The sequence below is a fragment of the Triticum urartu genome, chromosome 7A (assembly GCF_056163025.1).
Source record: "Triticum urartu cultivar PI428250 chromosome 7A, HENAU_Tu73, whole genome shotgun sequence".
NCBI lineage: Eukaryota > Viridiplantae > Streptophyta > Magnoliopsida > Poales > Poaceae > Triticum > Triticum urartu.
The window spans coordinates 301375010-301390858 of NC_141879.1; the positions used below are offsets into that span (position 1 = coordinate 301375010).

The following is a 15849-nucleotide window of genomic DNA, read 5'->3' on the forward strand; positions in this document are numbered from 1 at the left end:
TCTCCCTTTGATCGGGTTTAAGCCCAATCCGATCATAGTCCATAGCGACTCCCAAGGCGGCGATGCGATCCAAGAGCTCGTTTAGGGAAGAGAGCTCCATTGGATCCATCTGCTCGGCGAATTCCGAGCCGACGTGGAGGTTGTTTTCGATGACCCGAGAAGTCATTGTCGGTGCAGCAGCCGAACAGGCGGTCATGACGAAACTGCCTAGCAGGAGAGTTTGGCCGACAGCCAGGGCTCCCCCGGCGGCCGGCGGTAATGTTGTTTTTAACAACGAGATGAGGCATCCTTCCTTATGGCGACGTCACAGATGAACTCTCAATGAAAGCACCAATGTCGATGTCAAAACCGGCGGATCTCGGGTAGGGGGTCCCAAACTGTGTGTCTAAGGCGGATGGTAACAGGAGGCAGGGGACACGATGTTTTACCCAGGTTCGGGCCCTCTTGATGGAGGTAAAACCCTACGTCCTGATTGATTATTCTTGATAATATGAGTAGTACAAGAGTTGATCTACCACGAGATCGGAGAGGCTAAACCCTAGAAGCTAGCCTATGGTATGATTGTATGTTGTCCTACGGACTAAAACCCTCTGGTTTATATAGACACCGGAGGGGGCTAGGGTTACACAAGGTCGGTTACAAAGGAGGAGATATATATATCCGTATTTCCTAGCTTGCCTTCTACGCCAAGTAGAGTCCCATCCGGACACGGGACGAAGTCTTCAATCTTGTATCTTCATAATCCAACAGTCCGACCAAAGGATATAATCCGGCTGTCAATATGCTTGAACAATATGCTTGAGTATTTAAGCAAAAATAGACTATTTCTTTGAACAATATAGAAGTCGAAATGTCCATGCTATAAAGAAAGAAATATTATATGGCATGTTAGGCAGCATTCCACATCAAAAATTCTGTTTTTTATCACTTCCCTACTCGAGGACGAGTAGGAGTTAAGCTTGGGGATGCTGATACATCTCCAACGTATCTATAATTTTTGATTGTTCCATGCTATTATATTATCAATCTTGGATGTTTTATAATCATTTTATAGTCATTTTATACCATTTTTTGTTACTAACCCATTGACATAGTGCCAAGTGCCAGTTGTTGTTTTTCCATGTTTTTTACATCGTAGAAAATCAATATCAAACGGAGTCCAAATGCCATGAAACTTTACGAAGAATTTTTTATGGGCCAAAAGGAACACAACGGGCCCTGGCTGCGCCTGGGGGGTGCCCTGAGGAAGGCACAACCCACCAGGGCGCGCCAGGAGGCCCATGCGCGCCTTGGTGGGTTGTGCCCACCTCGGGTGCCCCCCGGACCGCCTCTTTGCTCTATAAATACCCCAATATTCCCAAAACCCTAGGTGAGTCGACGAAATATTCATCCAGCCGCCGCAGAGTCCAGAACCACCAGATCCAATCTAGACACCATCTCAGATGGGGTTCACCACCTCCATTGGTGCCTCTCCGATAATGCGTGAGTAGTTCTTTGTAGATCTTCGGGTCCGTAGTTAGTAGCTAGATGGCTTCATCTTCCTCTCTTGATTCTCAATACAATGGTCTCTTGGAGATCCATATGATGTAACTCTTTTGCGATGTGTTTGTTGGGATCGATGAACTTTGAGTTTATGATCAGATCTATCTTTCTATATCTATGAAAGTAATTGAGTTTCTTTGATCTCTTTTATGCATGATTGCATATAGCCTCGTATTTCTTCTCCGATATTTGAGTTTTGTTTGGCCAACTTGATCTATTTATCTTGCAATGGGAAGAGGTGCTTTGTAGTGGGTTCGATCTTACGGTGCTTGATCCCAGTGATAGAAGGGGAACCAACATGTATGTATCGTTGCTACTAAGGATAAAATGATGGGGTCTATCTCTACATAGATAGATCTTGTTTACATCATGTCATCGTTCTTATTGCATTACTCCGTTTCTCCATGAACTTAATACACTAGATACATGTTGTATAGCGGTCGATGTATGGAGTAATAGCAGTAGATGCAGGTAGGAGTCGGTATACTAATTTTGGACGTGATTCCTATGTAATGATCATTGCCTGGATATCGTCATGAGTATTTGAAGTTCTATCAATTGCCCAACAGTAATTTGTTCACCCACCATTTGCTATTTTCCTCGAGATAAGCCACTAGTGAAACCTACGGCCTCCGGGTCTCTTTCTCATATTATTTACCTTTGCAATCTATTTTTCTTTGCATTTATTTTCAGATCTACTAAACAAAAAACCCAAAAATACCTTGCTGCAATTTATTTATATTTATTTATTTGGCATTCGATCTATCAATATACTACAAATTTACCTCACGTACGTTTGCCTATCTTGAGGCGCCGTACCCCAGAAGGAATTGACAACCCCTTTAACACATCGGGTTGCGAGAAATTGTTATTTGTGTGCAGCTGTTGTTTACGTTGTGTTGCTTGGTTCTCCTACTGGTTCGATAACCTTGGTTTCATATCTGAGAGAAATACCTACCACCGATGTGCTGCATCATCCCTTCCTCTTTGGGAAAATACCGACGTAGCTTCAAGCGACATCATCCACCCTCCCCCGTTTGACCTCGCCGTCAACACTCGCCGCAGATGCTCGCCATCGACGCCTGCAAGAAAAAAAAAGGTTGTAAAAAAGAGCTATCTGCGGAGGCCCCCATTGAATCATTTGAAAAAGGTGGTTCCAGCAAAACAAGGCACGGTTGTAGCAAAAATTGTTGGTCCATTAAAAGAACGAACTCCGATGGAAGCAATTTTTGGGGCTACTTCTAGCAAAATAAAGATATGGTTGTAGCAAAAATTTACTCGTCCAGCAAGAACAAACTCCGATGGAAGCAATTTTTGGGGCTACTTCTAGCAAAATAAAGATATGGTTGTAGCAAAAATTTGCTGGTCCAGCAAGAACAACTCTGATGAAAGCAATTTTTGGGGATACTTCCAGGAGAACACTCCGCCAGTTCCAGCAAACCTGGTCCATGGTTGCAGCAGCACCCGGCCAAACTCTAGTCCAACTTGCCATGGCGACCTCCGTGGCTCGTCGAGGTGAACCCCCACAGCTTTCCGCCATCACTGGTTCCAGCAAAACCAGTATGTGGTTGCAGCTCTCACCCCAGCCAGTTGTAGCATCTGCGTGCTCCATCGTCAAGCCTGCCGGTTGAGGTAGTAGCTCGCCGCTGATGCCGGGATGTAGTCACTGACGTGCTCGCCGTAAATTCTCGCCGTCGGCGCCCTGAGCAGCGAGGAAACAGCTGTAGATGGGAGGGATGTCGGGGCTATGGGGGAACGTCGCAGGGAGCGTGTGGAGGTGAAACGAGAGGAGGAAGATGAGAATGAACCGGAAAGGGATGAATAAGGTTGGATGCGGTTTGCACGGGCCTACGTCGGGGGAGACGTGGCTATATGTGTGTGGGTGTTGTGCGTGACGAGGCACGAAGTCGGCCCAGCGTTCGGCCGGCGCGCTGACGTAAAACATTTCCCTAAAAATTAATAATTTCTCGTTGCTGCCCTTAGCAGTATCCGTGGCATGCCAACCACTCAAGGAATATTCTACTCAATCTGACAGGCTAATGGCTGACACACGGGGTAGTTGGTTTAGTGAGAGGGCATGAGATTACATCAGAACTCAAATACCACAATCCGTCGTATTCACAGAACAAACAAGAGTAGTAGTATTTCTCAAAGAGCAAGAGAATAGATACTTGAAGAAATTAGAAAAAATCACACAGAAGGTGCCTTCATATTCTGAGTGGCAACCATGACGCGACAGGCGCATTATGAGATATATTATATAATTCTTGGCATAATAGACTAGATTAGTTTGAAGTTTTTATATTTGAGCACAGTATAATAATAGATGCTCGTATACACGCCCACACACTTATTTTATTGGACTTCCTCGTATGCTGGATGAAGATTTGACCATGCGCGTGACCCAGCCGATCAGTACGCGCTAATTAGCCTGAACCACGCGCGTCCGTGTTCCTCGATAAATATAGATGATAACATCATATTTATCTAGACAAAATATATAATATAGTTAGTAATTAATAATGAAAAGGAGACATATAACAACATAGCTAGTTACTCATTTTATAAAGTAACATCACACATACCAAAACAATACTCCCTCCATCCGGTGAAAAATGTATATATAGAGATTTTAGTACAAGCCGTGTGCTCCCGCGCGGGCGGCCCGGAAGAAACCCTAGCCGATGTCGACTCCTCCACCACTCATCCCCATTCTCCTTCAGCCGCCACGTGAGGGCATCCCCGAGCAAAGCCCGTGCGGTGGCGGCAGGGACGGTGTTTCCCTTCCTCTCGTCCGGGCGTGGCGGCGCAGGGCGTGATCTGGCGGCAGGGATTCGCGCGCGACCTGCGGTGGCACAGTGCGGCGGCGCGGGCGGAGGAGACTCGCGTGCGTCCAGCGGTGGCACAGTGCAGCGGCGCGGACGATGCAGAGACACGGGGGGCTGGTCGCCCGAGGAACCTGCCGCTGCTGTCCATGGGAGCTTCGGCGCCAGATCTGGCTCCTTGGGGGCGGCGGCTACCCCATCCGACGGTCCCATGGCTACGACGGGGCACGACGGAGCGATGTAGACGTGCTGGACAGCGTACCGCTCTGGCGGCATGGTGGCCTGGGTGTGCTGTCTTGCTTGATCTAGGCAGATCCTCTGCTTCAGATCTGGCTTCTTGGGCAGCGGCTCGCACGGCCGTAGGTCATCGGGGCTGCGGCTGGGGGGTCGGCGAGGTCTGTTGTGGTGGCGGTTGAGTGTAGTGGTTGGCGGAGAGGGATTGTGTGCAGGCGGCGGCAAGGTCCTTCCTGACTCCGGTATGTGTAGGTGCTCGAGGTAAGCGATTGTGGCTTCGGACGCCTTCTTCTGGACGTAACGAGGACGCTCACTGTGGTCCGGAAGCTAGGTAAGGAGGCCTGCGTTGCCAGACTCGGCGGCTGGCCACGCGGAGAAGAGGAGGATGGGATGCTCCAGGCGGAAGCCTGTTGTCGACCTTGTCGGCCACAATGACGATGACGCCTTAGGTGCGCGCTGGGAGTTATGCGCCATTTGCAAAACTACCTATATGTGGCGCCTGAAGCGCCGAGTAGGAATTGCGTGACATTTGTGCCGAACTGCACGTTTCTAGAAAAGTTGTAATCTCTAGAACATTTTCTTGAGAATTTTTTTCTAGAACATTTAACCAGCCATGAAACAGCTGCACGTTTATGAATCTTTTCTAGTATTCATGAATTTTTTTCTACGCGTTTGAGAAGTTCATGAATTTTAAAAAGTTTACGAATTAAAAAAATAGTGAACTGAGAAAAGTTAACGGATTTAGAAAATGCCGGCGAAGTACAAAAAGTTCATGAAATACTAATAAGGGCACGGATTTTTAAAAAATTCACGAATAAGAAAATGTTCACTGAATTGAAAAATGATCATGCATTTGAATGAAAAGTTCACGAATATAAACAAGTTCATGAATTTTAAAGAATAAGTTCACAAACTTGAAAAAGATCACGAGTTTGCAAAAAAAGTTCATGAATTTGCACAAATTCGCTATTTAAAAAATCATGAAATTGAAAAAAAGTTGACGAATTTGAAACAAGTTCATGAATACAAAAAAAGGTCACAAATTTGAAAGAAAAAATTGCGAATAAAAAAATGTTTAGTAATTTAAAAGAAAAGGTTCACAAATTTGAAAACAGTTCATGAGTTTGAAAAGTGGTTCATGAATTTGAAATATGTTTGGGATTTTTTACAAACTGAAAAAAAAAGTTCACGAAAATGGGAAAATGAGAGAATGGAAAACGAAACATAAAAAGGAAAAAAAAACTAAGAAAACTCGGTCAAAAGCTTTTAGAAGTTTCACAAAACCGGCAGGAAACTTCTAGAATCCTCATAAAGCCTGATGGTGTACATGGGCATGGGTCGGCCTATTTTCTATGCAGGTGCGCGCTGGGAGTTGTGCGCCATTTGCAAAACAAACTATATGCGGCGCCTGAAGCACCGAATAGGAATTGCATAGCATTTGTGCCGAACCACATGTGTCTAAAAAGGTTGTAATCTGTAGAACATTTTATTGAGAAATTTTTTCTAGAACATTTAATCAGCCACGAAACTGCTGCACAGGAACAGCAATCGGCGCAACGCTGAAATTGGGCCACTAAACAGAGGCTGGCGGCACACTGCGAGAATGGACGAGACGCAGCAAGTAAAAAACGCTCATTGTCTTCGGCTGTCCACAGCGAGCCGCGCTGGGCACGGCATGGCACACTGGTGCCGCGGCCGACGGCGACGCGCCTCCCCCTTCACACGGCGCGATGAGGCGGGTGGTGCGGTACACCGGCCCGTCCGGCACGGCTACGTATACGTACGACAATCCGCGGCAAGCTGGCCAAGAACCGGGCCCCGGATGACAGACAGCGCGTTGGAGTTTTGTACTAGCTCATCCATTGGTGGAGGTCGCCGTCTCGCCAGGCTCCGCACTCCACTCCACGAGGTCGGTCCTCGAGGCCTCCGTGCGGTGCGAGTCGCCGTCGTCGCGCCCTCCCCACTCCGCGCTAGGTCCTCGGGGCGCATTAACAATTCCAACACGCTCAAGTCAACACACCGGATCGTTCAGCTCAGCCGATCGGTTCAGGTAGATCGGTCAGATGGCTTAACCCGGCCTACTCCCATCGAATCGACCGACCCACTCGCCACGCCGGACCCCCCACCTACGCGAACCAAACTCGCACCAGTAGGAAGCATATCCTCAAATGCAAATACGGATTAATTGCGTTTATTCTATTGCCTATCTATCTATCCATTAATTGGAAAAAGGAGGCGAGTTATAATACTACCAAAATCTGCTATGAAGCGGTGACTCATCAAAGCAAAGATAAGCATCGCATTTATCCTACGTTTCCATATACTAGCAACCTGCCTCAAAAAAAAAAGGTAACCTGCCTGATCTCCCGAGGCGACGACACGAAACGGTTGCAGCTGCACCAAACCCAGCCCGACCCGTCCGGGCCTTTACTCCACCACCACAGTATCAGTACCGCACCCATCCATCCTCCTCTCCTGCAAAACCAAAGGCCAGACCCAGACCCAGACCGCTCACGCCGCACCGCACGCGCTGCACGGGCACCCAACACAAGCCCTTCTCCGATCGTGCTCTCTCGCCGCCGGTAGCAGTCTAGCAGAGCAGCGGGGAGGAGCTCCGAGATGAGGGCGCCGCGGAGGCCGATGGCGGTCGTGCTCAGCTGGGTGCGGAGGCAGCCGCCCAAGGTCAAGGCCTTCCTCGCCGTCGTCGCGGGCATGACCGCGCTCGTCTTCATCCGCTTCATCGTCCACGACCACGACAACCTCTTCGTCGCCGCCGAGGCCGCGCACGCGCTCGGCATCGCCGTGCTCATCTACAAGCTCACCAAGGAGAAGACCTGCGCTGGTTCGCTCTCTTCTCTTCTGTTGCCCCCTCTTTCCCCAAAGCTATCCTCTCGATCCGTCCAGCTAGCTTCACTTCACCGCGGTCTGATCTGATTTTTCCAAAGTTCCTTCCTTTCTGGGTCACCTTTGTGCTGAAAACATATGGATTTTTTTCTTTCCTTTTGGAATCATGAACCTGATTTATCCTCGGACCTAGGTACTTCTGTTCTTTTGTGGGGGTGAGGCATATGAAATTATTAATCCACTGTTTTGCTATGAGAGGTAACTGTTACTTGGACACTGTCTGCGACTTACGCTGCGTGGTGCATTGCAAGGAAGTGGAATATTACTACTCCGTACATGCTGATTTGGGGAACGCTGAAATTCTTGTGTGGTCATTTCGCTGAATGTGTGCAAAGTGAGCAAAAAGCATGTGCCTGTTCCATCCAACTGCCCTGCCCCGTTCGCGTGTCTGTAGCTGCATCTGTGTACTTTAGAGGCCCTGCTGCGAAATGCAGGCAATTCATGCTGTATGCTCGTTCTATGAATGTGGTTCCATAAGATTCTAGCAGATTGTTCTGATCAGTATGGTGTATGTGATAGTGCATAAAGTGTTTGTTTGGACCATTTCATCTCTTGGCGCTTCAGTCCAGTCCCTACTGGAACACCTGTCTCTCTCATGGACTTGCTGTTCGTAAGAAACTTTCCTGCTTTATTTGTTGGAATGACTTTGTCCCTAGATGCTATTTTGATGAAAAAAGGGTCCGTGGATGGTACTATTTGCATGAGAAGAAGAACCAACAAACATGTTGTTCATACAACATCAGCATCATTCCATTCTTGTAATTTGTGTTTCTGATCCTTATTAGGAACATATGTGTGCCCCTTTTGTTCTTCGCCTGTTTAAGATGCATGTTTTCTTTGCGGAAAGTGAGCTCCTTTGTTCTTCGTCTGTTTAAGATGCATGTTTTCTTCGTGAAACGAAGCAGCTCAAGCAGAGCTAGAAACGGAAGCCAAAGCAGCAGCATCTTCCTTCTTCTAGACAGTGAGCTAGGAATTTTTAGTTGATCTGCTCTTATGTTTGCTGCTGGGGTTTAGGTAACTGTGGCTATTAAGAAACATGAACCACTCCTCTTTTTTTTCTGCATGTCACTAAAGGATTTCGGTTTTTCTTAGTGTGTCTGCTGCTCATATTGCTGCCTGTCTTTTAGCTGTTTGAATGTTATGATTAGGTTTCTGTTTCATCACCTGATACAAGATACAAGGAAATTTCTATGCTCAAGCTCTGAAAATTTTGTATACAGCTATGCACATGGATAATTTGTATGGTCACAGAATCTGCCTTCTCACATATCTCTGGTACTTTACATTGTATAGAGGTTGCGTCATTTAATTCGGATCGGAGGGAGTAATAAAGTTTCTTACATAATGGAATCTATGTACCATGTTTTCATTAACAAGAAACTGGGTCTCTACTGATAGTGAAGTGCATACAGATGACTGATCTGCTGTAATAAAACACACTAACTGCCATATCAGTGTGATAAACTTGCTTATTTTTTCTTTGGTGTAGTTTGATCGTGACAATTGCTTTGTAATCTATATACATGCTCTAACTTCCCCTCTTTCTTAAATTCTCGCAGGACTTTCACTCAAGTCTCAGGATTTGACAGCACTGTTCCTGGCCGTTAGGTTGTACTGCAGCTTTGTTATGGAGTATGACATCCATACAATACTGGATTCAGCTACACTAGTAGCTACTCTTTTTGTCATTTACATGATTCGGTTCAGACTGAGGTCAACTTATATGCTGGACAAGGACAATTTTGCATTGTACTACGTGGTAAGAATTCAACATCTATAAACTATAAAACTGTGAGGATTTAGGCCATTAGACATTAGTTGATTAGGGAGTCTTATTTCCTGGTTGTATGTTGTAGGTCCACAAGATGTCAGTATCACTTTTAGAAAGAGTTGTATCTTTGCCCCTTGTGGTAGCTAGTTTTGCATGTTAATCTGTTTATCTTGTGAACTTCCTCTTATTGCCGCCAATACCAACTCACTAGACTTACTGTCCAGGTTGTACCATGTTGTGTGCTGGCATTTATTGCTCATCCTTCGACATCACATATCATGATCAATAGGATCTGCTGGGCCTTCTGTGTTTACTTGGAAGCTGTTTCAGTGCTGCCCCAGTTGCGCTTGATGCAGAATACAAAGGTAACTGTTAAAACAGACATAGGCCCTTGGATGCAGAATTGAACGGTCAAATTTATCTAACTTTAAGATATGTTTTTGAGCAGATTGTTGAACCATTCACAGCTCATTATGTGTTTGCATTGGGAGTGGCAAGGTTCCTTAGCTGTGCACACTGGGTCCTTCAGGTTCTTTACTCTATCTTTTTCTTATTTAAAATGTACAATTTTAGTCTCTGTTACGCCAAAGCGCCAATACAAACTGCCTTCTGACGACACATAATGAAATATTCCAAAAGAGTGGTAGAAAGTCCAGATACTTTGGTGAACAAAGCAGAACAGTGAAAACATAGTTTTACTACACATAAAATAAAATGGTATCTCTCACTGATGTTTACTGTTTACACCATTAAGTAGAAGTTCACATAATCAAATGTTTTTATTGAGGTAAATTTTCCATTTGTTGCCATCATGACCACCCATGTTCATGCCTGATTTAACATATCCTAGGAAATCATAATTTTACCTAGTTGCATGTTGGATGGTATCGGTATCTTCTCAGTGTCTGCACACTTGGCTGCATCATTGTTTAAGAAATATGTTACTTTTAATGCATGGAATAATAGCATGCTTATCCATGGGGTTTGAAAATATAGTAGACTATATCCATGTTGCAGAATTCATTCATGACTGTGTGGGTCCATCTAAACCAAGTAATGGTACTCGCCTTTTTAGGTCTTGGATACTCGTGGCAGATTATTGACTGCTCTGGGCTATGGCTTTTGGCCATCGATGGTTCTCCTCTCTGAAATCGTCCAGACGTTCATCCTTGCAGATTTCTGCTACTACTATGTGAAGAGGTACATAATCTTAGCATCTGCTATCACTTTGGCAAACCGTTTAACATGTGTTAACCAGTGAATTGTTGTTGTGCAGTCTTGCTGGTGGACAACTAGTGCTGCGACTTCCTTCTGGGGTGGTGTAAAATCTGCATCATGATGGACAACTCATTTGTTTGGTGCTGTGTCTTACTGTTGAACAGTGGCTCTGCTTCTGGCGCCCAACCTTCGCTCTTCCCATGTGGGATGGATTCAAGAGTCTTGTTTGCCTTTTCTTTTTCAGTTATAAACTGTTTGGTGAAAATTGTACCAGAGACTCTTGGTCGTGAAATGTAGGCTGTTGAGAATACTATCTATAGCTGACTATTTATCCAGACTAGTTTTCAAGTACTTGCCTCCTTACATGCTCAGTCATCCCAGTTTCGGATTGGGGAGGCCATGAGATACTCGCTTTTCGATGGTCATGTTCTCTTTCATTTGTGTTGATCTTGGTGTTGCAGCTCTGAGCATTGGTTCCAGCTGAGCCAACATCTCCAGTTTTTGTATGGGCTGGCGTGGATTCTGCTGAATTCGCAGTGCCGTCAATGAAACTGAAGAGTTGTTGTTCAGGCTATAGGTTGGTCATCGGCGGGATTCGTCTTGTTTCACTGAGAAAAGGTGTGATTTTGCTTAGTTTTATCTGTCAGTGCAATTTTTCCTAGTTCAATCTTTTGTCAATACTCCGCAGTTTCATCACTAAGAGCAACTCCAAAGGGCCGACCCATTTCGTCCGTCTGCGTCCGTTTGGGTCGGCCCGGACAAAAGTGGCGGCCCAACACGCCGACCCAAACCCAAATCACGTCCGCGTCGTGTCCGCGCCGACGCATTTGCGGCCCAAATTTGCGTCTCAAATGCGTCGGCGCGGACGCCGAACGGACGCTTCGCGCGCCTTCTCGCTGTTCGCCGCGTCCCCACATGGCGGTCGTCCAACTACCCGCTGCCCACGCGGTCAGCTTAATTTATGACGATGGGCCCACGCATCAGCGACGGCGCTCGTTCTTTTTTAAGCCGACCGTGCGGCGGGATCGTCCTCATCCAAACTAGCCGTCCCCATCTGCCCACCCTTGCTCCCTCGTCGCCGGCAAACCCTAGCCATCGCAACCACATCGATGATGGGCCTCTTCTCCGGCGCCAGCGGCAGCAAGGCCAAGGGCAAGTCCCCCGCCACCCCTTTCCCCTCCGAGTTTCTCCCACCTCCGCCGGCGCCTCGCCGGCAGAGGCAGCGCGTCAACGTGCTAGTGCACCAGGCGGAGTGGCACTGGCAGAACCGCCAGCCGCTGCCGTAGCTGCCGCACGACTGGCATCTGGATCCAGATAGGATCCCGGTGCCGGCGGCGCCGCGGTCGGCTCGTGCTCACGCGGAGGAGGTGCGGCCCCGGCGGGCGCTGCTGACGGCGGAGCAGCGCCGCGACTCCGCCTACGCAACCGACTCGCCCAACTGGGCGAGATGGTTCGCCTTCGAGCACGAGGAGGCGAGGCGCCGGGGCGTGCGCGAGGTTGACCGGAGGCCAACGCCGTTGGTCGTCCGCGAGGAGGACCAGGCGGCCCTTGCGGCCGTCTACCGTGAGAGCGAAGAGGACGAACGGCGCAGAGCGGAGGCGGCGGAGGCGAAAGGCAATGGCAGAAGCCCTTGCCCTCTCCGTGGCGGGCGACAACATGGTGCCGCTGGTGGCCCCGCCGTCCCCCATCAAGCTGGAGCCGCAGCCCGAGCCCGAGCCCATCGCGCGCTTCTCCTGAAATGGAGTGGTGCGCGAGTGGGTGTCCGCACCACCGGTCTGGCTGGGGGCGACGCCGGCGCAGGAGCAGACCTACCTCGAGATGTGGCGCCAGCGCCGGCTGGCAGAGGAGCGCCGGCAAGGCGAGTACGAGGAGATGTTCGAACGCGACCTCGAGGAGGGGGAGCGCCAGGCAACGGCTGCACAGGCGGCTGCACAGCCCCCCCCCCCCCCCCCCCCGCTCCGGCACTGCCTGCACCGGCACAGCCCGACATGGCAGCGCTCTGGAACACGATGTTCGCCTGGGCCGGGCCGGCGCCGACGCTCATCGAACTCACGGACCCCGAGGACGACGACGCCGCCGCCTAGGGCAGCGCGCCGCCTCGTAGTTTAGGCTGTTTTTATTTTTTAAAATGCAAATGTGGACGCGTGGACTCTCGCCGGCCTTCGTGGCCGGCTTTAATGTTTAATTAATGTAGTTTCCCTTTTTTTAAATATGCATGCGTTCATTTTTTTGGCGCCGTCTAAATGGGTCGCAGGCCAGCGTTGAGCGCAGATGCCGACCCAAATGCGGAAGCGGGCATCCGTGTCCGTCTGACTGACCCAAACGGACAAAAAACGGACAAAATCGACGTCCGTTTGGGTCGGCCCGTTGGAGTTGCTCTAACAGCTTCAATGATTTCAACATTTTTGGCAAGGTTTGGTGGTGGTAATCTTTTAAGGCATCTTTTATTACCCGCCATACATTATAAATCCCGTGGTGTTAAAGAGTATGGGCACGATATGCTCTTCCATTTTATTTATGAGATCAGAACGCCCAGCTGCCCCTGATGAAGAGGCAAACTTAACCTGCCGTGCACATCAGATGATGCAGTAGGATTCGTCTCCCTGCTTGCAGTTGAGGTGGCGGAAAACCAGTCCATGCCAACACCTCGTCGAGAATATTAAATCCATGGCGCAGCTGTGCAAGAAACCGACGAGATGGCGCCGATATGTACTTGCAATGCAATCCAATGCTTTACTTGCCGTGAGCAGGACGGCTGCTTCTACCTTGCCGGCCGGCAAGTTTGAAGTCCGCGTCTCCGCGAGACGGCAACGCTCGTCTTGCGTTCCGTTTCAAACATCTCGCCACGATATGCATAGTCACGGACGGCGAGGATCTTAAGTTGTCATAGTCAATGATGATGATGGTTGAAACTTCCAAGGAAAAAACTTCAAATTGGGATGGCAATCCTCCCGATACATAGGGCCAGTTTTTTTCGGCGATTTTCTCAGAATCACCCCCTCACTAGCTTCTGACAGAATCGCCATTTCAATTTTTTTTATAATCCTATTTAATTAAGATCTAATTAGCTAGGATTGTAAAAAACATATGAAGTGGTGATTCTAGGAGAAACTGGGGAGGGGGGTGATTCTGGTAGAATCGCTGAAAAGAACTGGCCCATAGTCACGGACGGCTGCTCACGAATCTATACGAAGTACTCCCTCCAATTCTTTTTAGTCTCAATATAAGTTTTGTCTAAAGTTAAAGTATCTCTAATTTAACCAAACTTATAGAAAAAAATATCAACATTCATAGTACTAAATCAACATTCGTAAACAAGGGAGGGAGTACATACAGTCTAAATCAAACATGTCTATATGCATTTGATTTACAAAAGAGTTAGAGCATTTTATATTTATGAACGAAAGGAGTACATATACCAGTAAAAACTACTAAAAAACTTATCACTGGCAGGAGGATGGGGCTCTCACAACTTGCTTGACATCAGGCACGCTGCCACCTAGATCTTCTCTGTCTGACCTCCGATCCTGTAGCTGCGACCGGATCCGGAACCCCGTAGCGGCCTCTATCCACCCCACATGTTGCCCAAGCTTCACCTTCGACTTCGGCGTCACCCCGTCTCCTGGCAACTCCAGGCGTTTACTACATTAACGCTCCGACGCTCCGGAACGAAGCTGAGGTTTTGTCATGGATGCGCCTTCACGCCTGCTGCCAGCCGTGTCAGTTATTCTATGCCCCCGCCAACGTCTCCGCCTCCATGCTCGTCGTGGCTGTCCTACTCACTCATGGAGGTCCTACCCCGCCATTGGAGGATGACGGGTGATGCACTCGCACAACTTTGCCTACGCCGCCTTTCCACCCCCGATCCGGCCACCGCCTAGGTACCCTCCTCCCTTGCCGACGTCGTCCGTGATGGACACCATGCATGGCAAGTGTTCGGCGAGATGCCATAGCCATTTTTTTACGGTCTCATTGTTTACTTTGAAGCTAACACAGTGGATTCAGATGAGGAGTACTTCTACGCCGAGTTTATGGATTCATCCTTGTCAGACGATGAAACGACGATGATGAGCGCGATTCTTGAAGACATGGAGCATGTTCTAAACTTCAAGGCTTAATCGAAGAGACATCGGGTGTTGAACTAACAGAGGCAAGGGACATATGATGTTGTACGTTGACTACTTTGCCCTTGATGCGCTAATCGAAACCTATTTCCATCGTCAATTTCAGATGCAACGACATGTGTTTGAACACATCTACCGAGTTGTTAGGGCCTATGTGTGACGCCCCCGATTCAATCGTACACTAATCATACACGCAAACGTGTACGATCAAGATCAGGGACTCACGAGAAGATATCACAACACAACTCTACAAATAAAATAAGTCATACAAGCATCATATTACAAGCCAGGGGCCTCGAGGGCTTGAATACAAGAGCTCGATCATAGACGAGTCAGCGGAAGCAACAATATCTGAGTACAGACATAAGTTAGACAAGTTTGCCTTAAGAAGGCTAGCACAAACAGGGATACAGATCGAAAGAGGCGCAGGCCTCCTGCCTGGGATCCTCCTAACTACTCCTGGTCGCCGTCAGCGGGCTGCACGTAGTAGTAGGCACCTCCCGAGTAGTAGTAGTCGTCGTCGACGATGGCGTCTGGCTCCTGGACTCCAACGTCTGGTCGCAGCAATCGGGTAGAAGGGAAAGGGGAAAAGAGGGAGAAAGCAACCGTGAGTACTCATCCAAAGTACTCGCAAACAAGGAGCTACATTACATATGAATGCATTGGTATCAACTGGAATAAGGCTATCATATGTGGACTGAACTGCAGAATGCCGGAATAAGGGGGGGATAGCTAGTCCTTTCGAAGACTACGCTTCTGGTAACCATCTTGCAGCAGGAGAAGAGAGTAGATGGTAAGTTCATCAAGTAACATCGCATAGCAAAACCCTAACCATTGATCCTCCCCTCCTCGCCCTGTGAGAGAGCGATCACCGGTTGTATCTGGCACTTGGAAGGGTGTGTTTTATTAAGTATCCGGTTCTAGCTGTCATAAGGTCAAGGTACAACTCCAAGTCTTCCTGTTACCAAAGATCACGGCTATTCGAATAGTTTAACTTCCCTGCAGGGGTGCACCACATTTCCCAACACGCTCGATCCCCTTTATCCGGACACACTTTTCTGGGTCATGCCCGGCCTCGGAAGATCAACACGTCGCAGCCCCACCTAGACCAACAGAGAGGTCAGCACGCCGGTCTAAACCTAAGCGCCCAGGGGTCTGGGCCCATCGCCCTTAGCACACCTGCACATTGCGTGGGCGGCCGGAAGCAGACCTAGCCTAGCAGGCGTTCCAG

General features: G+C 48.3%; 2 protein-coding genes across 2 annotated transcripts; one reads left to right on the forward strand and one right to left on the reverse strand.

The window, feature by feature from the left end:
* Nucleotides 1-3741: 3741 nt before the first annotated feature.
* Nucleotides 3742-5387, reverse strand: LOC125521622 (uncharacterized). The gene is made up of 2 exons (XM_048686682.2): nucleotides 4128-5387; nucleotides 3742-4029 (listed from the first exon to the last, which is right to left on the reverse strand). Exons 1-2 carry the CDS (start codon nucleotides 4641-4643, stop codon nucleotides 3955-3957), a joined length of 591 nt encoding a protein of 196 aa, XP_048542639.2. The 5' UTR covers nucleotides 4644-5387; the 3' UTR covers nucleotides 3742-3954.
* Nucleotides 5388-7027: 1640 nt separating this feature from the next.
* LOC125520724 (uncharacterized) lies at nucleotides 7028-10842 on the forward strand. Its single transcript, XM_048685714.2, has 6 exons — nucleotides 7028-7443; nucleotides 9065-9264; nucleotides 9501-9641; nucleotides 9725-9805; nucleotides 10352-10476; nucleotides 10553-10842. Exons 1-6 carry the CDS (start codon nucleotides 7221-7223, stop codon nucleotides 10599-10601), a joined length of 819 nt encoding a protein of 272 aa, XP_048541671.1. The 5' UTR covers nucleotides 7028-7220; the 3' UTR covers nucleotides 10602-10842.
* The last annotated feature ends 5007 nt before the right edge of the window (nucleotides 10843-15849 follow it).

Coding starts and splice junctions, on each gene's coding strand:
- LOC125520724 (XM_048685714.2), top strand. CDS start 7,221: ATGAGGGCGCCGCGGAGGCCGATGGCGGTCGTGCTCAGCTGGGTGCGG. Junction 7,444..9,064: donor CAAGGAGAAGACCTGCGCTG/GTTCGCTCTCTT, acceptor AAATTCTCGCAG/GACTTTCACTCAAGTCTCAG. Junction 9,806..10,351: donor GTGCACACTGGGTCCTTCAG/GTTCTTTACTCT, acceptor TCGCCTTTTTAG/GTCTTGGATACTCGTGGCAG.
- LOC125521622 (XM_048686682.2), bottom strand. CDS start 4,643: ATGCCGCCAGAGCGGTACGCTGTCCAGCACGTCTACATCGCTCCGTCG. Junction 4,030..4,127: donor ATGGAGGGAGTATTGTTTTG/GTATGTGTGATG, acceptor TATTTTGTCTAG/ATAAATATGATGTTATCATC.